Below are 23,101 nucleotides of genomic sequence, written 5' to 3'. Positions count from 1 at the left end.
ATGCAGGGCAGGCAGAGCAAACGTGTTCGGAAACAGACAGCTTTGGCTGCCCTTCTGTGACCTAGTGGATAATTCATGGGCCTGACTTTTCCTAAGAGATTGTAAGAGCTTGATTCAGAGGCAGAGCCAAGTCCTAGGGTTGGGATATGGATCCAAGTTCCCCTCAAGTTGGAGGAAGTTTGGACTGGGGCCCAGCTCCACTTTGATCCAGCAATTTTATAGCTTGGCATAGAGAGAAGGCTGAATATACCAACAAAGCATGCTGCAGAGCTGATTTACTATGTTTCCATAAACCCACGCCTGGTCTGGGTAGCGACCAGCTTTGCGCTGATATTTTTATCAGAGCAAATGTCTCTCTGTATCTGTTACAAAGCAGAGAGAGGACACTTTGCTTCCTGTCATTCAGCATCCTCTGATTGTTTAAGGAGTTACACAGATGGGCAGCGAAGGGCATTTGTCCTCAGTAAACACTTTAAAATCAGAGAAAACTAGGCTGGAACAACTCTTGAAAATGAAATATTTGGTTTGAATGCCTTAAAATCTTTGACAAAGTGTGAAGTTTCTGGTTTTTTGTATGACACTGATTGCTGACAGCAGTTCTGCTCCCAAGGGCAGTCCTTCAGTGAGACCGGAGGGAGGGAACCTGCGTACTACCTATAATAAGAAAAGCTGGAAAAGACTATGCTACAACTATCCCCATTATTCCAAGTGCTTCCTCTTTATAGAACTCCCTATTACAGACTAGCACACTGAATCCTATAGTATTACAAGTACTTGACAGGCTGAACAGGGGTGTTCATGTCTTCAAACGCAGCTTCAGGTAGCAGTATTTCTCAAATAAAGTCTAATGAAGGCATTGTGCAGGTATTTGTACCCATAACTTGCATTTGGCAATCACCAGGAAAAAAAGTAGCTTACAGGTTTTTTTGCAGAACATTTTACAGAACGTCGTGTGCCACACAATGTATTGCAGAGGAACAGGAATTACTAATTTTAGATCACTCATTTGCTTGCTAATACAAAATTATTATCCTCTAGTCTTAAATTCAGTCATCTTTTAAACATCTCAGATACTAAGGCTTTCTATCACTTCTCCTGGGAAATTATTTCACACCCCAGTAGTTCTCAGTATCAGAAAGGTACCCAAAACCCTTTCAAAAAGTCGATAAAAAGAACATAGAAAATCCATCCACAACAACCACCCAAAAACTTCTAGTATCAGAAAATACCCAGAAGACCTTAAGAGAAACAACTGCAAGGCCAATTAATTCTGTTTAGCACAACTTCCAAAACAAATGAATTGGCTGCAAAAACCTCCCATCAGCCCACCAAGTCAAAGTGATGCTCTGTAGCTGCTGTGGAACGCAGAGCAGGAGAGGAGTGGCACAAAGCTGGAGTAAGCAGCAGTCCCCACGCAGGGGACCGTTGGCAAAGCATTCGTGGCAAACCTACACCACAGCCAACGCCAAATCTGCCGAGCTGGAGATGGCAGCACCGCTACATGCGATGGGCAGCCCGGCAGGGCCTCATGTGCTTATGTCCTCCCAGTACCAGCATGAACAGCTCTTTCCAACTCCAGAAACACAGTCCCTGGCAGATGCCTGGCTCTTCTGATCTTAAACCCTCGGAGGTTAAAAAAACGTAGAGGAAAAAAGCCCCTTTCTGTTGCTTCCTGTGCTTGGAGAGAAGAGGGTCTGCTCAAGGGAGAAATTAGGCAGAAGTGGGGAGGTACTGCCTGGATTGTTACTTCAGTACAGTCAGGACCAGCACAAAACAAGGCGAAGAGAATAAGCACGATGATGGGGACAAGGCTGGAGAAGTCTATGGCACGCTGCTGCACCAGGTGGTGGCCATCGCTGTAGAAAACAGTTCTCTCCCAAGCCTCCCCCATATTTTAAAAGCTTTTCATTTTGAATCAAAGAAAAGAACAATTTCAACGTTTTTTCAGGCTCTTCCCTTCTCCCCCAAACTTTTGCTTCAGTTGGAGCAAATCGCTGACCTCAGCTAAGTGTATAAATAAATTCAACTGCCCATTTTATTTGCTGAAAGACACAGATGAAGAAATATGCTGCTGACTCAGAAGAAAGATAGTAGGCAAGGCTCGCTGAAATGTAACAGCAGCTCTGGCACCACTCTCCATTGCTTTGAGAACAATCTAGGTGACAGCAGCCATCAGGTTTCCACCCTATATGCTGTCCAGCGCTTGTTCCCTCAGCATTTTAACAGCTCCTCTGACGGAGGACTGACCCCTCAGGGCCCAGCGCCGCTTGCGCTTGGCACAGACAACTACAAGCCAAGACTGTACTAGGACACTTCACAACTGAGTATCAGCAGTAATATAACATTGTGACCTGGGAAAAGAGGACAATGTTGCGTCTCTACCTGCACCTCCATTCCTTAGCACCAGAAATGTGAGAAATCACTTTGACCCGAGACCTAGCTGGGGACAAGCTTTTAGCACTGCTACTGGAGGTGCAACTGACTTCAGCGAGGTCCTCGCTGTTCTTTTTCAGACCAGTACTGGAAGTGACCATGGCAAGCCTACAGCTGTAGAAAACTTTCTAACAAAACTAAAATCAGAGAGGCAAACATGCCACAATGAGGGAGACATGCTGCAACCACTTTATTTTTTATTAAAAAAAATATAAAAAAAGCAAAGACAGGGTTTCTAAAAGAAGCTGGTGCTGGTTACCATGGGCATAGCAAACAAACACTCCAGCTTCCAGCTCCAGAAATACTTCAGCTCACTTCTGTGTTAAGTGCTGCCTAACAGCCAGAGGACACAATCATTCAATAGTCCAACCTGATTCAAGCAAATTTAGGCGTTCTGGCTGCTTGCCCTTGCCTTGAGCACTGCAGCTGGTAGAAACTACTTCCTATAGGGAAGGGAGATACCCTCTCTCCAACCCATGACACAGATCTAACTCAGCAGTTGCTATAGGCCTTGGCAAGTTCATTCTAATGTACAGAAGGATGCACACACTTGAATCTAAGTGCAAGACTGCAAGAAGGATCACACAGGCTCAGACCAAAATTCCTTCAGCCTAATATTCTGTCCCCAACACTAGATCCCAAGGGAAGAGTAGAAGAACAGGGCAAGCATATGAGGATATTTCTCCTAAATTATCTTCTAGCCATAGCAACTGGTAGTTCAAGGGCTGCCACACCAGCAGCAGCTTTGTATGTAACAGCCCCCAATGGAGTTTTCTTGTGTCTTTTTCTTATTTGAAACCCTGAAACATTTTAGCATCCACTGAGTCTTAAGGTAGAGTAATGTACTTTCCTGTTAAGTGCAGAAGTGCCTTTTTCTTTGTTGATTTTTAGCTCACCTCACCCCACGTGCCATGTTAGATCAGACACACAGGACAAAGGCAGATTAACTTCCTTACAGCGGGGTTCCTCAACGCACATCTGCACTGGTGAGCTGCAGTCCCACTGCCTGTTCTGGTTCTTACAAACACGCTCAGGTCCATAATAACACCAAAACTATGGAAAAGGCTGGCTGCTTCCTTCAAGCTAATCACCTGGATGTGCCAGCACAGTCACGGATGCAAGCTATGCCTGCGAATACAGGTAGCTGGGGAGTCTTAGTGAAAGCAGAGAGGAGAACAGGTATTGGAAGGAAGCATGAGAGAATATCAGCTGCAAATGTACCTCTTGAGTAGGTCAGACCTAGCAGAGGGCAGAGCAGCCCTTGAGGAGCAGGTAAAGTGCGAGGATCCCGGCAGTCAGGGTGGAAGGATGGATACTGTACAGAAATGGAGCTCTGGAGCTCACCTATCACAAGTCAGGGCTAAAGTGTATTTTTAAAATGTCTTCATTCCTACCTTATACTAATTTTAAAGCCCTGTTATCCCACTTTTTTAATTACAAAAAATAATAATATCTGAATCACAATTTCATAGTCTCTAGTCATAAAAGAAATTATGAAAAAGATGATTACAAAGCTACAGCCATGCATTCTTGGCAAATGCCACATTACACCAATATCCTGCAGGGGAGAGGGAACTAACTACATGTTACAAAGTTTAAACTGCAGTATAGTTTTGTCCTCTCCGTATTCTGTGTTGCGCACATGGGAGAGGATGCACAGAAACTGGGGATTTTTAGCTGAGTTATAAACTGAGATCAGGTTTGCAAGTGTTTGCTGGTAGTGCACACAGTAACGATGTCTGCACACACTATAGATGATTCTCAGCAGAGCTCGTGTTTTTAAGAGGAAACGTCTTTCAGGCTGCAAGGTGACAGGGAATTTCCATGCAGTAGTTTTGGGCAACTTTTCAGCAGAACATGAAAATAGAATATACTACGGAGCCCAGTTTTCAGATACATCCTCAGCTTCAGCTGAAATAGAGCCTCTGGGAACTCTGCTCTTTTGTAAAAATAACTGATGTAAACGTGCAGTAGCTGGTTAAATTCTGCCTAGTCTGACAACAGCTATTTTTGTCATTTGCTCTGCTTGTCTCTTCTCATGTATATGATTTCCTACTTTTTTCCTTCCCTCTTTTCCACTACCATCTCCTTCAGACCTCAGGAAAGGGTAATCCCTTCAAGCCCGTGTCTGCTCTGCCCTTCTCTGCAATGCCTGAAATAGAATATTTCAGTGAGTGTGAGGTGAGGGCATCTGTAACGAAATGCCAGTTTCTGCTTCCTGTGTATAAATACAGTGCACCTGTCACTTAATATACAGAATCCTCTGTATTATTCACACAAAGCAGGCATTTTTGAACTGAAGCTAAAAGTCATTTTGGAAGGTCACATCCTTCCATGGTTAGTTATTCTCCACTCAAATGTTCTGAACCCGCACAGAGTTTATCCACTTGTACTTTGAACATTCAGGACTCTGAAAATGGACACAAGCACATACTCTGAAAGGCCTAAACTTCTGCTTGGTTCTTGTGAAATCCAATCTAGATAAGCTCTCTGGTGATGAGGGTAGGCATTTTTGAGCAGTGCTGCTCTCTTTCCAAGAGACATGAGGAAATTTACTTTAAAGGTAGAAAACTTTTGTTTTATCCTTTGATTTGAATGGCATAGGTCATTCTGGAGTCACGAGGGGTCTAATTTGCAGTCTGTGAGCACAGATTTACAGGGAAGAGAAGGTACACGAAGATGCCATCCTCTTTGCTCCCCTGCCCCAGCAAAGTCTGGGGTGACGTGTCTGCGCTCCTAGTAACCAGTCCTGGGAATGATGATACAGCCCCCATCCCATTCAGTTTGGGGCTGTTTCTGCTTCCGACACATACCTGAAAGTATCCAAGCACCAGAAGCAAAACACATATGCAGACACACCACAGCACTAGAGGAACCCTCCACATTTTTTGCTACTTTCATGAAAGATATGCTACACCCAACCTGACACTAAGCCCAGCCTGCTGCACAGTGCAACCTCCCGTAATAGCTGATATGACTACTCATGCTAGCTGGTGCCTTGCTATCATGAATTTATAGACAGAAACTTGGACTCCCCTGGTCAAAAAAAATGGTGCTGCTCATGCCTTTTCTCCATCACAGGTGGCTTCGACATCACACCACAGCTGGGACCTGTACAGAAATCTTTCTAGTTGCACTGAGTGGTTTTGCCTTTCTGTTTATAGCTCCACTGAGAATGAGAAGAAAACATCCTGGCAAAATTAAATTCCTCAGTGTTTTCACTACATCCCCCCTAAGCAATGTTAGATATGATTCTCGTGTGAAATACTCTGCTATGTGCCTGGCCTAGGACTTGGTAGTGACTTAGTTACCTCCCTGTTAAAAGACCACAACACCTCCTCCTCCTTTTCTTTTTTGCCTTGCAGACAGTCCCAGGTGCAAATTATTTGGGACCAGATGCTTCTGAACTTGTTTCCCCACACTTTGCTACCACCACTGGGCTTCACAGAAAGAAATGTTGGTAAAACCACGTTGGGTCTTCCCTGTGTGGCAGGAAGACAGACAGATGTTAACTGTGGCCTCAGAGGAGACTGGCTTTGGGTTGGTTTCATAACCATGTTCTCAGGATCTAAGTTACCGGAGGCAGAGGGTAAACAGGACTGCTGGAAAGTGGTCTGTAGAGTTCATCTGGCAGAGACTTCTCTCAATTTCAGAAAGAATATTTTTAAAAATTACAATAAGAACAGAACATTGTACATCATATTGATGTTAAAATGGAAACCTGCCAGAAAGGAAGGTGGGGTTATTTCACACTTCTATTCACCAAAGGTAGAAAAGAAAGAAAAGTTAAAAAGAGCTGTGGTTTTACCTTCCTGTGTACAAGATGTAAAGGGACTCTCTGAATTACTCAGTTAAACCAGTCTCTAAAGGCAAAGTACTGAAAAAATTTCCCACACCACCAAGCCTAAAGTTGGAAAAAAAAAAAAAAAAAGTGTGGTGCAACAGTGTACATAGTGAGTATACTTGTGACCTAAGCACTGCCACTGATAGAGCCCTGCTAATTACATCTCTGGTGCCATAAAATTCAGCTTTTGATGACTGTGAAGCAGAAGGTACCAGAGCCCTATCTACAATATGTTTCCCAGTGGTCCTCATGTCACGTAGGACTGCCGATCGCGGCCTGCTCTCCAGCAACAGCCCAGTTCTCTAGCAAAAACAAGGTCCAAAAATGAAGAGAGAGAAAGGAAACACAGAGAGCAGCTAGGACAAGTTCACTTGGAAGTGCTGTTATCCCACACTGTTCCAGTCGAGTCTCCCTCCTGAAGCGATATAATTTTGCACAGTGGGCAAAATGGATTTATGATCAGGTTCCTCACTACTCCGCATACCTGTACCGTGATGGCGGGTGAGTGCCGAACAAGGCATCTCTGCTCAAATACAGGATGCATTTTCTGCCTTGAAAGCAGGGGACAGGTTCTGCTGGGAGAAAAATCAAACCAAGCACTCAAATGATGCATTCTGTAAATGTTTGTCCTGTTAGAGGAGAGCCACAGGGACTAGTGGTCAGTGCCCTAGAGAGACAGGGTTCCCTTTCCAGCTTTGGTGTGCTGGGCAAATTTGGATAAGTTCACTTTGGAAAGTATTTTGCAATCTACAGAGCAAGAATGATAAACAACGGGTGAGCTTTATTGTAATGAGCTTCTCCCCTTGGTTCCCCTGTTCCTCTAAAAGCTCTGCTATTCCCCTTCTCCCCCTCCACTTGAAAAAACAAACACTGAAACGTGCATATTTTACAAAAGCAGCTCAATTCCGCTGTACTCGAGTAGCAGGAGACTACGGCAAATGAAGGCAGCAGCCAGGGTCGGTATTCCAGAAAACGGTAAGAATATTTTAGCCGCTAGATGGCAAAAATCACCAGAAGTTGCTGCAGAGTGGCTGTTGCATAGGCTCTCTCTGTTCCCCGTTATTCCGGATTCAGAGTCAATCCTGTTTCCGCCAGAAATTAATTTTGACAAATCCAATCTTTAAATATCCAAGGGGGAGTCACTTAACAAACATGCACGGTAAATTTGTGTCCAACCCTATTTTCAATGAGACACCTGCAGGAGGCTCCATGTAGGGATGCCCAAAGGGAAGGCTGGTGCTCTGTCTTTAGCTGGAGTGGTTTAACAGTCTTCCAGAATTTACATGGAAATGTCAGAAGTGAGAAATTAAAAAAAAAAAAAAAAAAAAAAAAAGGCAAATCACAAATTTTCAGTTTTGCTTGAATGATTTTCAACCCCAGGTTTTCTAATTTGGCCACAGAACAAACAAAAAACCAAAATGAATTACTACCACAATGCTAAGCAGCATAATATACTGAAAGGATAAAACACTCCTTTTGAAGTGTCCATGAGAATGAGACATCCTCACTTTGGATGCTTCAGAATAAAGCCCTTATCAGTCCTCTTAGAAAGTCAAACCCACCCAGAAAAAATAGGTAATAGGTATTGTATGTACAAAACAGCACAAGCAAAATTAAAACTCACTTGTATGATGTTGGTTACACCAGTTGCTTCCATTAAACCCTCCGAAGCACTGAAATGATATATTTCACTGATAGAATCAGAGCATCTAGCAGCAACGAGGAGCTAATCTATAGCACTGCTGCTGCAGCCAGCACATCCCCGCAGCCCAGAAGTCATAAAGGAAATCCTGATGGATCCATGGGTCAAAATTTGATTTATTTATTCTCTCCCACACATAACTTGCCACAATGACATATTTGCTACTCCCTTAAGCCCCATAAGGATGAGGGATCCAATTCACTGCTTTTAGAAAAATTGTTAAAAAAATAAGAGAGGAAATGGCTTAAGTCTATTTCAATCTACTTACGGACTGTGGCCTTGCTCCAGTCAGCAGCTAGGGGATTGGCTGGACAAATCTTTTGCACAAGGAGCAAAAGGCCAGAGCTTTCTGAAAAGGCCATTAGGGACCACACAGGGGGCAAATTGGTCTCTCTCCAGGTCATAGCCAGATGCGTTATTATACCAGAAGACACGCTCGTCCTTACAGAGAGCCAACAAAAAGGAGAAAAGCTTCATGTATGGCTTATGATCGTGAACTACTCTGGTAGCTCAGGTGCCTGGAAAGCAAAAAAGCAGCAAATTGCTTTTATCCTTGATATGTACTGAGAAAGTGCTATTTTTCAGTATCCACTAGAGCAATTTTGCCAGTCTTTGCATAACCTGAATCACCAACAGCAAAGGAAAAAAAAAATCTCTGGGAACAATAAGTCAACACAGCGTGCAAACAGTATGTGCAGTTTGCAAGTGTCCTCTATTTCTTAAATTCCAGTATTTAATTATTTCAGGCATGAAGCTGTTAGCACATTCCCCACCTCCTATTGGAAAAGCCACAGTAAGAAAAGCAAATTTTATTCCTTGTATGTATTTGAATTTTCAAAATGATCCATTACAGCTTTTAGGCGAGAAAAAGCTATCTCTGCTGCTAATATTCAACTTGCCTTTTAATTTCAAGCTTTTAATTAACTTAGCTGGAAAGAATACTGTTTGTTTCCTTTGTGTTGTAAAAATTCAGTTTCCATCAAAATTTCACACCGGACTCATTTTTTTGCAAAATGAGCCTTCAAAATGTTTAAGTATTATTAGGACAATACTGAAAAATACTCAATCTAGCATGTTTTCACTGACTTATCTCAGGAGATTCACCACAACGAACCTAGTTGAAAGCTGAAAGAATCAAACAGTTAGCTCAATAGTCATCTTCTCTGGCTGAAAATCTTTTCCTTATATTTCTACAAATTTCGATTTGGAAGTGGATTGCACAGCCGTTATCGCTGAGGACAGGCCCAGCCTTTCCCCTTGCCTGTGCATTTTTCTTATGCCTGGCAAGGCAGCCTTGCTACTGGGAGAGCAAGCTTTGATTAGGAAACAGATGTCCAGCCTAAATTAACACAGGGCAATTAGGATCCTTCATGTGTCTCTTAAGACTCCTGAACGGCCCAAGAGATACAGGATTTCCCTACCCATCTGCAGTCGCACATGGCTGGAAAGTGATATGCATCCTCTTCTGGGCTCTCCTAGTAGCTGGGCTTCAGCCAGGGAGACTTCAGGGTCTTCATTAACAGGCTTTTCCCCTGGGCTCCCACCTAGGGTAGACCAGGGCTCCACGGAGATCCCAGAACAGTTTCCTTCAGGGAACAACACACTCTGGGTCTTGAAGAGATGATTTGTAAATCTGAAACACCTCCAGATCACACCACAGCCCTGGCTTCTGCATATACAAATGCCCTGCCAGCCTGCAAACTCAGAGCTAGAGGAAATTACTAAGTTGAAAATGCCTTTTACGGACTATGCTCTTTCCTCTCCCATCACTTCTATGCTGGTATCTCTGGTGCTTTCTTAAAATGGACTCTGGCTTGCCAAAAAACGGACATCAGGCAATCTATCGTTACCCTTTCATGCCCTTCTGCAACGCTACATTGTAGGACCGCTTAGTTATGTAGGTCCATCCGGACGAGCAGCATTAACATCTGGTTTTGCTCATCTCCGTGCTGTACTTCACAGCCCAGCACCGAGGCCTGATTTCACAGCATGGTTTATTCACGCTGTGCTTCTGGGATGTTGAAAACCCATGGGAGTATCAGGGCTTCAGAGCCTCCATAGGCTCTCTGCAGCATTTGTGAGTCTCTTAAAGGAGAGTGAGCTGTGCCACACGGGGGTGCTCGGAAAGCACAGTATGGAGGATGCTGCATAGCAGAGCTGCTCTAGCTTCAAGGGTGACTGAGGAGGAAAAATTTGCTGGTGCTGCATTCAACACAGAGGGTGGAGCTGGTTTCGCTCTACCCTTCAGACTAGTGCTCCAAAACCCAATTCCCCTTGACCGCCTTTATTTCACTGAGTTGACTTGTATCCATTGGCAAGGTGCAAGAATAGGGAAACATCTGTTAACATTCACAGTTTTAAATACAGTGGGATTAAAAAAGAGGGTGCACATAAGTAGTGCAATTCCTTGCTTCATGGAGCATTTAATTGTATTTCCTGACAGTAACAGATTGATGCTGTTGTGCTTGTTAGCATGGTCAACTTTTATTACAAGACTATTAAGAGTTTTATCTCTATGTGGATCTTTGAGATGCTGAGGGAAAGTTTTTTTCTGTAGATTCACAACCCACCCTTAGAAGCCTATACTAATAAAGTGCACTTGTTTCTGCCTCACAGCACACTGAAGGCAGCATTTGAGACTCTCAAGCAACGTAAGTATTTACATCTTCCTTTCTGACCTGGGTAAGACAGGCACGAAATGTGTTCATTCCCTCTGGGGACTTTCATCCTCTTCCCCCCTCTATTTCCAACTTTTCTATCCCAGTCTGTAGTGTGGAGAGTGGAGGGAAAGGACACTCACTGGGAGTCCTCCAAGGCTGGGCACTCAATCCCCTCACTGGTAGTAAAGAAAATGGCTTGTTCCTCAAGTTAGTTTTTTCTGGATCACGTCACAAAATATCAGCTCTGTTACCTCTTCTGCAAACCACTGACATGAAAACAGCATGCTTTCCTAAATGTGCCCAAGGCTGAACGAAAACCTTTCACACACAGAAAATACAGCACCATCATAGCCAATAGGCCAGTGTACCTGGCTACCGGCACCTGCTGTTTAGATTAAAAACACTCTTTTGAAAAGCAGCTGGTGAATTAAGGTATTTTTAGAGCCTGGGTGGGGGAGCTCAACATTTCTGGAAAATGTGGGGTTCCATTTCGGAGGCACCAAAGCCCACAAATGCAGAGAAGTTACCAGCTACTTCAAACAGCATCAGCCAGGTGCTCTGAAATTCAATCCATCTTTGCTGACCCTTGGAAATTCTCAGCTTGCAGCCTCATCTAATGACATTTGTGCAAGGCTGGATGCAACTGGCAAGTAGCTCCCAAAAGCAATGACAATCCAGCAGCATAGTGGCAGGAAAGCAGACACAGGGAGTGATGATGGAGGTCAGAGCTCCTTCCCTCCCTGTGCACCACAACATTTGACCTCCAGCCACAGAAGGAAGAGGGGTGGCTGGGGTAAATGGGACTATGAAGAAATGCAGCTGGCGCTGCACTTGCCAAGGCTGCTCTGAGTGGGTGCTCCAATTCTGCAGCAAGACGTGTTGCCCATGCATTTTGCAGGCACTGAGAAGACCTGCAATAAGCCCTGTTCAGGTTGTGTGAACCCTCCGCAATGTCAGTGGCATGCAGAAACACAGGGGCGCCTTTTTTAAGGCTGCCCTGTTCATGACAAGTAATAGAGCAGCCACATCTCAGAAACATCTCCTAAAAAATGTGACTTCACATTTAAACACCTTTCCACTGACTGTATATGAATTCTGATTTGCTTTAGAAATCGAAAGTGTTGGAAACTCTCATATCCAGCTGGCAGTAATGCTGAAGGATGAACTGAAAGGAATAGAGGAGTTCCGAGAAAGACAGAAGGAGCAAAGAAAGAAGGTGAGGAACTAGAGAACTGTTGAAACAGATTGGGTCAATGGTCCATGCTGATGACTTGTCTCCAGCCACAAGCTGTGAATACTGCAAAAGATGATAAGACATGCCCAGTGTGCCCTGTTCACTCTGTATACCAGATTATGAAAGAAAATCTCTTTCTGATCCCAGCTGGAAATAAAGTAGTGCTCTGAACTCAGGAGACAGAGGCTTTAGTCACTTTTACTCTCTCCGGTGTAACCGCAGATACTATTATTATTCCTGTAAGAACTTAATCCTTCCTTTTCTCTTTTTTTATACCCTTGCTAATTGGGTTTCTTTGGTATGATCCTGCATGATCTCCAACATGCACTAAAATAAAGGGGTAACACAAACATCTAAAAACATAAAAGCAAATTAATATCATGATGAATACAACACCAATATATGCTGAATTACAAATATGTGGAATAAATAGCATCTAGTTGATGTTGTATAGTAAAAATTTGAGTGTATTTAGGGCCATTTCATCCCCTGTGATCTTATCAAGCTCTAAGTCCCTTTTAAAAATAGCTCTTAATAGAGACAACAGTGGTTGCTCTTACATCTTCCCTGGTTCCATGGGGTTGAAGACAAAGACAAGACAGTCACTTAACACTGAAAGCACTGATTGATGGAGGAGTAAAATAAAATATCCAGTTCTTTGCTAATTTTAAACAAATGAAAATGTATATGACCAGTATCCAATGCCACAAAAATCTTGTGTGTACAATCCCGACACACAGGAACTTGGAATAGCAAAGAACTCTGAATATGAAAGTGGGTAAAACGAGTGTTGCTACTGAGATTTGAGGTCCACAGCGATCTGATAAAGCAAATAAGACACACAAAGACAGACAGAGTGCACCTAGTTCATCAGCATTTGTATCCCCCCCAGCACTTTTCCACTAGGATTTGCAAAGAGAGAGGCTTGCTCTCCTGTTGAAAACAATAAGCCTGTAACTCAACTGCAAACAGTTGGAGGGGCCTGGAAAAAAGGGAAAAACTGCTTTGGAGTCTTAGGCAAGCTTTTTTTCTTCATCCAGCATGTGGCTGTGAGGAAGCCAATATTAGACACGCTAGATGGTGTCAGCATTGTTGGTAACCTCCCAAAATGCTGTGATCTGTGTTTCACTGTAGCTCCTCTAAGGACTGTGCTATTTAGCCCAATGTGAAGCAAGTCCCTGGGTAGCCCCAGAGAGAGTTTTGCTTGAGCAGAATATAAAGATTAAAGGACCAAAAGTCCCACTGAAGAAACACATACCCTGCCAAGTTGGAGCATATCTCACTGTCACATAAGGCTGGGCATATCACAACTAAAGCCATAAAAGAGCATTAAGCACTGTCCTTCCAACGCTGACCAGCTGATGGTATGGAAATCAAATCACACTGAGCACAAATTTGCCAGAAGCAATGGAATATAAATTACACAGGAATTGTTTGTGTTTAAAATGGACAACTACCCTTGCTCACATGGGTGAGACAGTGGTTTGGTCTGCAAAGATGTGGGATCAAGCTCTTGCACCAGCAAAGGAACTCTGCTGGCAGAGCTGATGGGCACTGTGACCGGGTGTTATGCTATTTAATCTCCTTAAGAAAAAAAAAAGGGGGTGGGTGGGTGGGTGGGGAGAAAATGAAGATTTACATCCTCTCTGCTATTAATGGAAACCACTGAAGCAGAATTATCTTGGATTATTTTTTTACCTGGCACTTTGATGCTCTCTGCTTCACTTAGAAACCTGTCATTTATAAAAGCAGAGTGAAGTCATTTTCCCCACAGGCACGTGGCTTATAGAAAGGCCCTGACAATGGCTTTACTAATCCTGCCACTAAAAAGGGGAGGAAGAAGTCTAAAGCAAGAAATGCTTATTTCTGTGTGTTTCTTACAGTATGAGTCTGCAATGGAGCGCATACAAAAGAGCAAACTGTCCCATTATAAGAAAACAATGGAGGTAAGGAAGGAGGTTTTGTGCAGCTTGCTTGATGCAAACTGGCTCCAGTTTGAGACAGGGTGAAATCTGTATCACACATACCTATATCTAAAGAATGGTCAAGAATGTCTGAGCGTGCAAGTGTGTGTGAGAGAGAGAGGATGTGATTCCTGCTACGAGGAGGAAGCTAATCTTCCCTGCCACACCCACCGAAGAGTCTCCAAAACAAATACTCAGAAAGTTCACGTGGAATGAACAATGTTCCAGGTCAAACAGGATTTCATTCTTTCTAGGCAAGGATACTTACAGGAGCAAATGTGATTTTTCAGTCTGTGTAAATACAATTTTAAAAACAGTGAGGGAATCTTGTAAACAGGAAGGAACCTCTCCAGCTGGGTAACTTGCAGGTACAGGAACTGCAGGCAGCTCGTTTTGGTTCCAGTGGGCAATTGCCTCTAAAGAAAAGTAGTTGCAGACCCATCAGTGCTACAGCTGGAACTGTACTGACATTTTTTATTTAAACGCAGTTATTCTAGGTGAATCTCTAAGACAGGGAGGTCTTTTGGTGCAAATAAGGATTTCTTTTGCTTCTGAGGACTACACTGAGACTGTTACCTACAGGGTACCGGCTCTGTCTCACAGCTTGGAGCAATGGGCAAGGCAACACACTGACTTCAGCCACCTGATGCTCTAAGTCACACTGTAGAAATGACAACGCATCCCCATTGGCAACCTGGGAGCGTGGGATCCTCATTTTGTCTCTACACTGTAGCTCGGACAGACGCCTGATGCACCAATGGTGCTAGAGCTGCCAGTGTATTTGTGACCACCCCTGCAGGGAGCTGGCTGCAATTGTACAAAGCAAACAATTTCAGGGCTGCAAGAAAAGGACCCGATTTATGCTTCCAGCCCCACCCCAATTTTTCGGTTCTATTTTTCTATCTCCTTATGGTGTTATTGGGAATTTTTTCTGTTGCCCAAACTTGGGCATTGATTTGCTCTTCTAGACTGCGAAAGAGAAAATGCCTAGAACATCACGCTGGAGACAACCCAGCCTTGTTCCCTAACCCAAACCCTCACATTTGATTTCATTTCAATACAGTCAAAGAAGACCTATGAACAGAAGTGCAAGGAGGCGGATGAGGCTGAGCAGTCCTTTGAACGGATAAGTGCTTCAGGCAACCAAAAGCAAACAGAAAAGGTACCTTAGATTACAGTGCTATTTAGAGGGAAAACTGTGGTTTTTTCTTTTCAAGGTACAAGAGAATACAATTGAACAACTCATTCTGCAGGATGCCAGGGCCTGCTTTCCCTTCTAATTAACCCCTTAGAATCAAAATTAAAAGAAATCACCTTCCCAAGGAGGTCTTACTTCACACTTCTTTAGTAACCCTGATCTTGTTCTGTTACAGGCTAAGGGTTTTTTAAAAAGGCTGGGAAGGGACTAAGTTATCTAATTAATTTATCCCAGGCTATGATGTAATTGCTCTACGAATCCTGAAGGGAAACTGAACGAGATTTTTCTCCAAAATTATTCCTAAAAAAAGAAACAAGTCAGAAGTATGTCATGCAGTTAGTTTTGCCTTTTGGTCACTTACATTTAGTAGGCATAGTATCTTACATTAAAATGCATATTTTTCCTCAACATTTTTCTCCTTATAGTTTGTTTAATTTCAACTAAATTTACAAACTCAAAAATAAATCATTGGAAATTAAGGCACTGCAGTCCTTCATTGCATCGTCTTGATACTTGTAGCTGACAATTCACTAACTTTTAATGGGAACATTTTACAGTGGAACAGATGGAGAAAACAAAATAAATGAACTCCCTTTGGCTCGATAAAAATCAGTGCAGTGTAAGCAAAAAGGATCAAAAATTATCTCAAGGAGCGGGGGGATGGAGACTCTAAAAACAGCATCAGAACTTTACATTTTATTTCCAGCATTCGCTAATCTTTGATGAACAAAACCCTCCAGCTTAGCTGTAAAGAGGGGATGAAATCCTGGCCCTACTGAAATTACACCAGAACACTTAGCAACTTCAATGGCATCAAAATCTGACCCAGCTCCTTTCATGCAGAAGGATCCCAGGGTGCTCCATTGCCATTACTTCCACACACATGCCAGCACATTTGAAATGCACAGAGGCATCTCACAAGAAACATGTAAGCTGTTTAATTCTGCGCAGCACCCGCAAACAGTTTGGGCCAGGAAGCAAATAAGAACGAAGCTTATGTTCCCAGCTTACTGCACATTTTCCAACCAGCTGTGATGAGGAATATGGTCATAAGAACCCCTACCTGAGCCTCGTCTTGAAGGGCAGAATGGAAGAATGTATTACACTGATGTCTAGAGCCGTGCATTAATGTACTGTCATCACCATCTGTGCAGAAAGACCTGGGAGTACAGAGCTGTCAATAATAGCTGTATTTTCATTTGTTAAAAGCTGCAGGTTTTTAAAAAAGAAAAGTTCTACTTAGAGTGAATTTTGCTTTTAGGCTTCTTAGTTGTTATGGGAAATAATCTGGCATTTGCAAAGTATTTTAAAGGCTGTGTTCTTTTCATCTGTGTATTACATGAGGAGCTTGGAAGATGAAGAATTTTAATTGCCATTTATTTCTGCTTATAAATATCTATTAGAAAAGCACATCAAACACTTGAGAAAAAACAACTCAGCCAGCAGACACAAGCTTCAGGCTGGATCATGCTAGCAGTGAGCTCCTATAGCAGGGATGTCCGAATGGAAAGATGTAAATTGCCAGATTTCCCTTGAAGTCAGTGGACCTATGGCTGTATCTGTGAAATTCCAGTCCCTTCTTCTCCGTAGCAGACATTCAACAGAACCATGCATAAAGGCGGGACAGCCAAGAAGTGTTTGCAATTTTGAGCCTTTCTCCTAGAAGGGGAAAGGGAGCAGGCAGCAAAAAAACTGGGGCAGAAGCAAAAAATATGGTCAGAAATTAATTTGGGGTGTTTCTTTTCCTGTTTCAGAGTCAGAACAAAGCCAAGCAATGCAGAGATGCAGCAAATGAAGCAGGTGATGCTCTATTTGCAATTGAACTAAGATTTTTCCCAGCGAAGATCTACCAGCACACTCATTTGGATAGAGCACCATCCAAATCACCCAGGCTGGCTCTGTTTGAAGTCAGGTTTCCCAAAGTCACCTACCCAAAGATTAATGAAGAAGCTTCTAAAGAACGGCAACCTGATAGTCATCTACATTTACTTTCCTTTGTGGAAATGCAAGTCTCCTGCTTTCATTAAAGAATTTACAGAAGACCTCCATTAGGGGCTTCACCCAGGAAAGAAAAGCTCTTCTTGAAGCAAGTTTGAAAGCACAAAAGAATGACATTCAAATTGCCCCCAGCCAGCCCAAACCAGATACACAGTCCCTAGGTTCCCTGTACACGAGCATGGTAGCATTCTCTGGCCAGAAACACAGTGCATGTCCAGAAGGACAGGCCAGCAGACATCTGAGCTGGTTCATGAGTTCAGACTTGTCCCTCACTGCTCACGTAAAAGTTTACACTAAATGACAAGGCTTACCTGGCTGGCTCAGCACGGAAAGAGCCTAAGGATGCTCAGTGCCCAAGCATGGTCCAGGCTCTCCATCTCTGGTTTGCATTATCCCCACTGTAAAGTTTACACATGATCTGCAAACCATGCAGAGAGAATCCTTACTCTAGTATAAAGTTGCAAAGAAGAACCCCAAATATCCTTGCAGCCTACCAGTTTCAAGCTCACACATTCTTGTGATACTCTAGCAAACCACAGGCCTAAAGTGTAAGAACCACAGCAAAGTCCTAATAGGAGAAAAAAGAGAAAGCCTGTATAATTTTTTTTCCTAACTGTTGGGTTTCTATTATGTGTGTCTGTGTTTACAGAGAACGTGTACAAACAGAACATTGAACAGCTGGATAAGGTCAGGACAGAGTGGGAACAGGAACATATCAAAACCTGTGAGGTAAACATTGACTTTTGCAGTGATGTATTTGTGCGCTCTTTATTTTATCCTACTTGCAGATACCAGTCTAAGACCTGAGATACCGTCCCAAGGGTTTTGCTGTTTGCTTTATGTAGAGTCTCAGTAGATGTCTTTACAAAAATACTGCAAAAACTAGAGTTGATTTAGACATAGCTGCTAGCTGTCTCACTTGCTTACACTCTCCTTGCTTGTTCAGTATATGTATGTAAATATAAAGGAGGGGAATAAGTGCAGAGGTGTGGGAAGTGGAGCAATATATGAACTGGTACAATTTATTTGCAAGCATTTGCTGCCAGTTTTCACCCACATCTTAACATAAGAATACACTAACTTTAGGGATGCTCTTCTATCACAGCCAAAATAAGGTTGTTTCCCAAAGAACTGCTTTGTGACAAAATGTAATTTCAGTAGAAAATGAATTTTTCATGTCTACATTTCTGTTCATTTTTAGTTTAAAAAATGAATTTCAAAATTGAAATGAGAAGAATTCAATTAATCCATTAAAAATGAACAAACAAAAGATTCCCTTTAGATTATGCTTTGCAAGAAGCTTCCAGAATGGCTTCTTGCTCCATGCAGGAGAGGTTTTTGTGTTTGTTTCATTCTTTTTTTTAAATCTCACAAGTTCAATGGAGATTAAAAATAAAATTTTTCTGGCTAAGCTAAAAAAGCATGTACCGTAGCATTCTGAGAGCAAAGATATCCAAGCCACTCAGAATCTTTATTTTGCATAGCACTTTATATTCACCTGCAAGAATATTTGCCCTTTGCCATGCAGTAATCTTTCAACTGAAAGGTGGTGGTGGTAGAAAAGTCTCTATTTCCATTATGCTGAGGATGGACAAGGAGAAGTGCACTTGGCTATTAAGAAGTTTTGCACAACAATTTACAGGAGCTGGTTGACATCCAAATCAGCTACACATTCGGTCATATTAATCCTTCAAATTCATTTGCCCATCTACTAAAGTATGATTTTGCTATGTTTACTTGCTGCAGGCTTTATTTCCACATAGAATAAAATAAAATAAAATAAAATAACATAAAATAAAATAAAATGCCAGGAGCACAGCTTTCCAGTTCTCTGCTTCCTCTTACATATTCCCTATCTGGGAGGACTGGAAAGTCCCATGGCTGGCACAGCAGACTTTCCATAGAGATTGTGCCAAGCCTTAGTCTTCCCAAGATGCACATTTTCCCCCTTCTTAAAAAGCCAACAAACAAGCGAAGTGTTATACAACCTACCACACTTCATTTCTCCCGCATGACTAAATTCTGAATGGCCTACAGAGCTTGTGGCCTGCCCGCTGCTTAATTCAACCAACCATTCATAAAGGAAGGGCATCTTTAATGCCTTCTTTTAAAAGCGCTTCTAGATAGAAGAACGGATAGATTTTTTGAGGCATTTAAAACCATTAACTAGTACAAATAGCAGCTTAAGATCCCAAACTTCTGGCTGCATAGTGGGGAATCTGGAAGTGCTGAGGTTGCTTAGGTCTCTAGCTGAGCGCTGTACACCCATAGCCCCAAAATCTTGGCTAGCAAGTGGCAGCACTGGGATGACCTTCATCATCCATATTCCTTGGCACGAGATGCCCAGGTTCACTAGTAGTCTGTTGCAGAAGCCAACGGGACACGAGGGATGTGTCTAACAAAATGCCCAGCTGTACTTTGCAAAGGGCTTGAGAGAATCACTACACTTCCCTCTTTGATGAGCTGCATTTCCCGACAGGACACCATTTACCTGGAAAATTCCCAGTTGGCTCTTGTGCTATTTCAGCAGCCCCTGGGGGGGCTAGGCTGCAGCCATAGGCTTTTTGTTCAGAATTGATATTGAAAGACTCATTCTCCACCCTTTGGGTTCTCTTTTAAAGCTTTTTCTCTCAGAAATTGGTCCCAACGTCAGCTTACTCCCTTGACAGACTCTTTTCTGCTTTTTTTAGATGGTAAGATATTAGATGGCAGGCAGTGTACCCACCTGAATGTTCTGCTGAATATTGTATACATTTGTGGTGTTCCGGACATAATTACTAGCAAATAGAGATGGAAACAGATGGCTGGAAGCATCTGAGCTTTTCACACCTCACAGAAAACCAAAAGTTGATGTTCTACTTACAACAGTACAACCTGGAGATTAGGGTGGCTGGGTTTTGTGTTGTTTTTTTTTTAAAGTCTTTAAAGAAAGAGTTTATCTGTCTCTTCCCCCAACTCAGTTCACACTTCTCCTCTCTCTTCCTCCTTCATTCTTCCCAAGCTGTGCAACAACATGAGAAAATCAGACAGATGAAGGAAGGGAGTAAACTCTGAAGAAAGAAAAATGCCTTCTCTTTACCATGAAAATAACCTTAGAAACGAACAGAGGTAACTCCAGAGAGCCTCAAAGAGTTTCAAAAGAGAAAAGTTTGGAAAGACATTTTACAAGGCAAAGATGGATAGTTTTGGCTCTACCTCTAACATAAATACAACAACCCTTTCATGCCAGTACACCACTGATCTGTTAAACATCAAGATTTCAGTGCGATGGGCAGACAGGACCTTGACTCTGAAATCCTTGGCAGTAGAGGTAGCAGTCAAATCCAGATTCTGATTCCTCTCCCCTGCTTTATTTTTGTCTATAAAACCTAACTTGATTTGGTGCAATCAATTAAAACAAATTCTTGAGCATAAACAAGTCTAGCCAAAAAGACATCCTTTACAAAGGATTCTTCAGAACAGTTTGCAGACTTACGAACTTGGCCCAGAGAAGCCCCAGCCCTGTCACTGCCTGCAATGCAAATAAATAACTACCACGAGGCTACGTCACATCTCCTCTTTGGCTTTAGGTCTTCCAGCTCCAGGAGTGCGACCGCATCACCATCCTCCGCAACTCGCTGTGGGTTCACTGCAACCAGCTCTCCATGCAGTGTGTGAAGGATGATGAGGTAGGGGCACCTGCCAAGTAGCTTCACGTGCAGAGGAGGAAGAGGAGGATAAAGACTGCTCTAACAATACAGCACTAGCTTGCCTTTCTCTACGCGTGCCGACTGTCTCCAGCAAACCGGCTGTTGTGCATGTTCAGTGAGGGGGGACTATTCTCAAGCTAGCTTGTTCCCTCTAGATGTAAACCAGATATATGCCTGGATGTAAACACTCTGTGTCACGCTTGGTGGCACTTACATGTCTCCTCCCCTCAGTTTGTTGGGGAATGCTTCCAGCTACCAGAACGCTCAGCTGAGTGTATTTAGGCTCAGGCACAACTTTCAGAAAGGCATTCAGTCACGGTCTCAAAACTGGAAGACATAAAGAATACACCAGTTTTGACTTTGAATGGTTGTTTCCTGCTATTAATTTCTTTATTGCATTGAAAGGCCCTAGACTGCCTTCATGCTCCTCTCTTACAAGAATATCCAGAGCACAAATAAACAATTGTGTTTCCAAGAATGTCTGTACGAGGCACAGGCCAAAGATCCATCCAGGTCAGGCATGTACCAAGTATAAAGTGTCTCCTATGGGGAAAATTATTAGAAGGGCATTAATCATTAATTCAACGTGAAATGTTAAAAATTAAATTCAATTCTGTTTTGTAGCTATATGAAGAGGTTCGGGTAAGCTTGGAGAACTGCGTTGTAGAGTCAGACATGGACTATTTCATTAAGACTAAAATGACAGGAACACAACCTCCAGGTAATTATTCCTATTGGTCTTGCTAGATGAGTCACCCGTTAGGCTGAGGCTGCAGTTGTGCAGTACACGTCCTTTGGAGGTGAAGCCAGCTGGAGGAGTTTCTGCTCCGGCTATTCATTCCCATCTGCCGCGGCTCACTTCCTCCGCACTGTGCTGCCATTGCTCCTTGTGCAGCACTGCGAGTGGGATAGCTGAATGATCCAGGTTAAAAATAACCCTCCAAAAGTGAAAAAAAAGTTGTTTTGGCTTTGCAACCAGGCTCATTTCACAGTACATCTGAACTGACACTGCTAAGGAGGTGGCAAACTGCCTTGCAGAGATGGCAAACTCAATTTCCTGCAGTGGTGACAAGTCAGATCCAGCTTATCGTGTAACTGCACCCTGGCGTCCCCTTGACAGAGATGCTGCCTCTTCATTTGCAGCACAGAGAAGAGCAGATTTTGTATTCTGTTTTGCTCCACCTGCCCAACAGGGAGTAACATCTTTTGTCCTCTCAGGAAGTTGTTTGTATAAGGGCAAGACTCTAGTTGGGGGAAATTTTGAATGGAAGTGGCTTTGCCCCAGCATGCAGAAGCAATGTAAGGTTCACAGACTCTGTCCATTCAAGCCAAAGCAGCCTTTTCATCAATTTCAATGATCAAAACCTCTGGGCTGAAACGGAGACTGAGACAGCAAGAGCTAAGAGCAGTTGTAAAATGAAAACATGCTGCTCCAGGGTAGGAGTTCTCCAAACACATCACCAGAAAGGAGGCTATCCAGTGTTTCACACAGCCAAATACAAACCACACCCTCTTACTTCAACAAGCAATACAAGGTATTTACAGAGTGAGTGAATGCTTGCACTTCTGTGCAGCTGCTGCAGTAAACAAAGATTCACAGCCTTTGTAAAAGAAGAGAAAAATCCCTATTTCATCTCTTCAGTAGTTGATGATACATATCTGTGCTGAAAAGATCTCTTCCTCCACTTTTTTTTTCTAATCTGTGCACAGATACTGTTTCACTTCCACTATCTGTTCTAATACCATACTGCTACGTCAAAGAGAAAATCCCCTTAGCATGCCCTCAGCAGTATCCATTCAGAGTGGGGAATAAGCTATACTGGCATAAAAAAATTTTATACTGATAAAAACCTTCCATGCTAGGAGTTGTATAGGTACAAACATCAGCAGTATGAATGTCCTGTCCCAAGGGATAATTATCTCATACAGGAACAGCTTACACCCCTTTGATTTCATCGCAGAGCTTAGGGCTGGCAGCAATTACACCGCAGGAACTTCTTAATCAGAGCTGGATGCTGCCACTAACTCAGCACTGAGCTGTCTGAGGTCTGTTTTTCACTCAGCCTTTCTGTCATTACGCCTATGATGATTAAGAGTTGGGATTTGGGGATTTTTTTTAAATGAATACATGAATACTGGTGCACTGGATGCCATTTTGCTGCTATAGTTTATCCTTCACATAGGGGATTTAAATTCGCTGATATAGGAGCATTTACTAAGGAAAAACTACATTTTCACTGGCAGGAGGGAGAACTATGCTTTGCAACAGTGTGAAGCAACTTCTGTGTACTAAGAAATTTGTAATTCTCAGCTAGGGTTGTTTTGTTTGTTTGTTTGTTTTTCTATGTGAGATTTCTCATTCTCCAGTCACCTAGGCAA

General features: G+C 42.8%; 1 protein-coding gene across 3 annotated transcripts in view; it reads left to right on the top strand.

Annotated features, from left to right (window-relative positions):
* Window positions 1-23,101, top strand: part of PSTPIP1 (proline-serine-threonine phosphatase interacting protein 1) — a 60,126-nt gene that overhangs the window by 27,850 nt on the left and 9,175 nt on the right. For all 3 annotated transcript variants that reach the window (XM_030016050.2, XM_030016051.2, XM_030016049.2), the window contains 8 exons: window positions 10,596-10,630; window positions 11,749-11,855; window positions 13,757-13,819; window positions 14,901-14,999; window positions 16,790-16,835; window positions 17,683-17,762; window positions 20,603-20,701; window positions 21,347-21,443. In XM_030016050.2, coding sequence (XP_029871910.1) covers window positions 10,596-10,630; window positions 11,749-11,855; window positions 13,757-13,819; window positions 14,901-14,999; window positions 16,790-16,835; window positions 17,683-17,762; window positions 20,603-20,701; window positions 21,347-21,443 — 626 coding nt within the window. The remainder of the gene's footprint in view (window positions 1-10,595; window positions 10,631-11,748; window positions 11,856-13,756; window positions 13,820-14,900; window positions 15,000-16,789; window positions 16,836-17,682; window positions 17,763-20,602; window positions 20,702-21,346; window positions 21,444-23,101) is intronic.

This window comes from Aquila chrysaetos, chromosome 5, assembly GCF_900496995.4.
Source record: "Aquila chrysaetos chrysaetos chromosome 5, bAquChr1.4, whole genome shotgun sequence".
In the NCBI taxonomy this organism is placed as follows: domain Eukaryota; kingdom Metazoa; phylum Chordata; class Aves; order Accipitriformes; family Accipitridae; genus Aquila; species Aquila chrysaetos.
The sequence above is the reverse complement of the archived record's forward strand: the minus strand, read 5'-3'. Positions and strand labels throughout refer to the sequence as shown.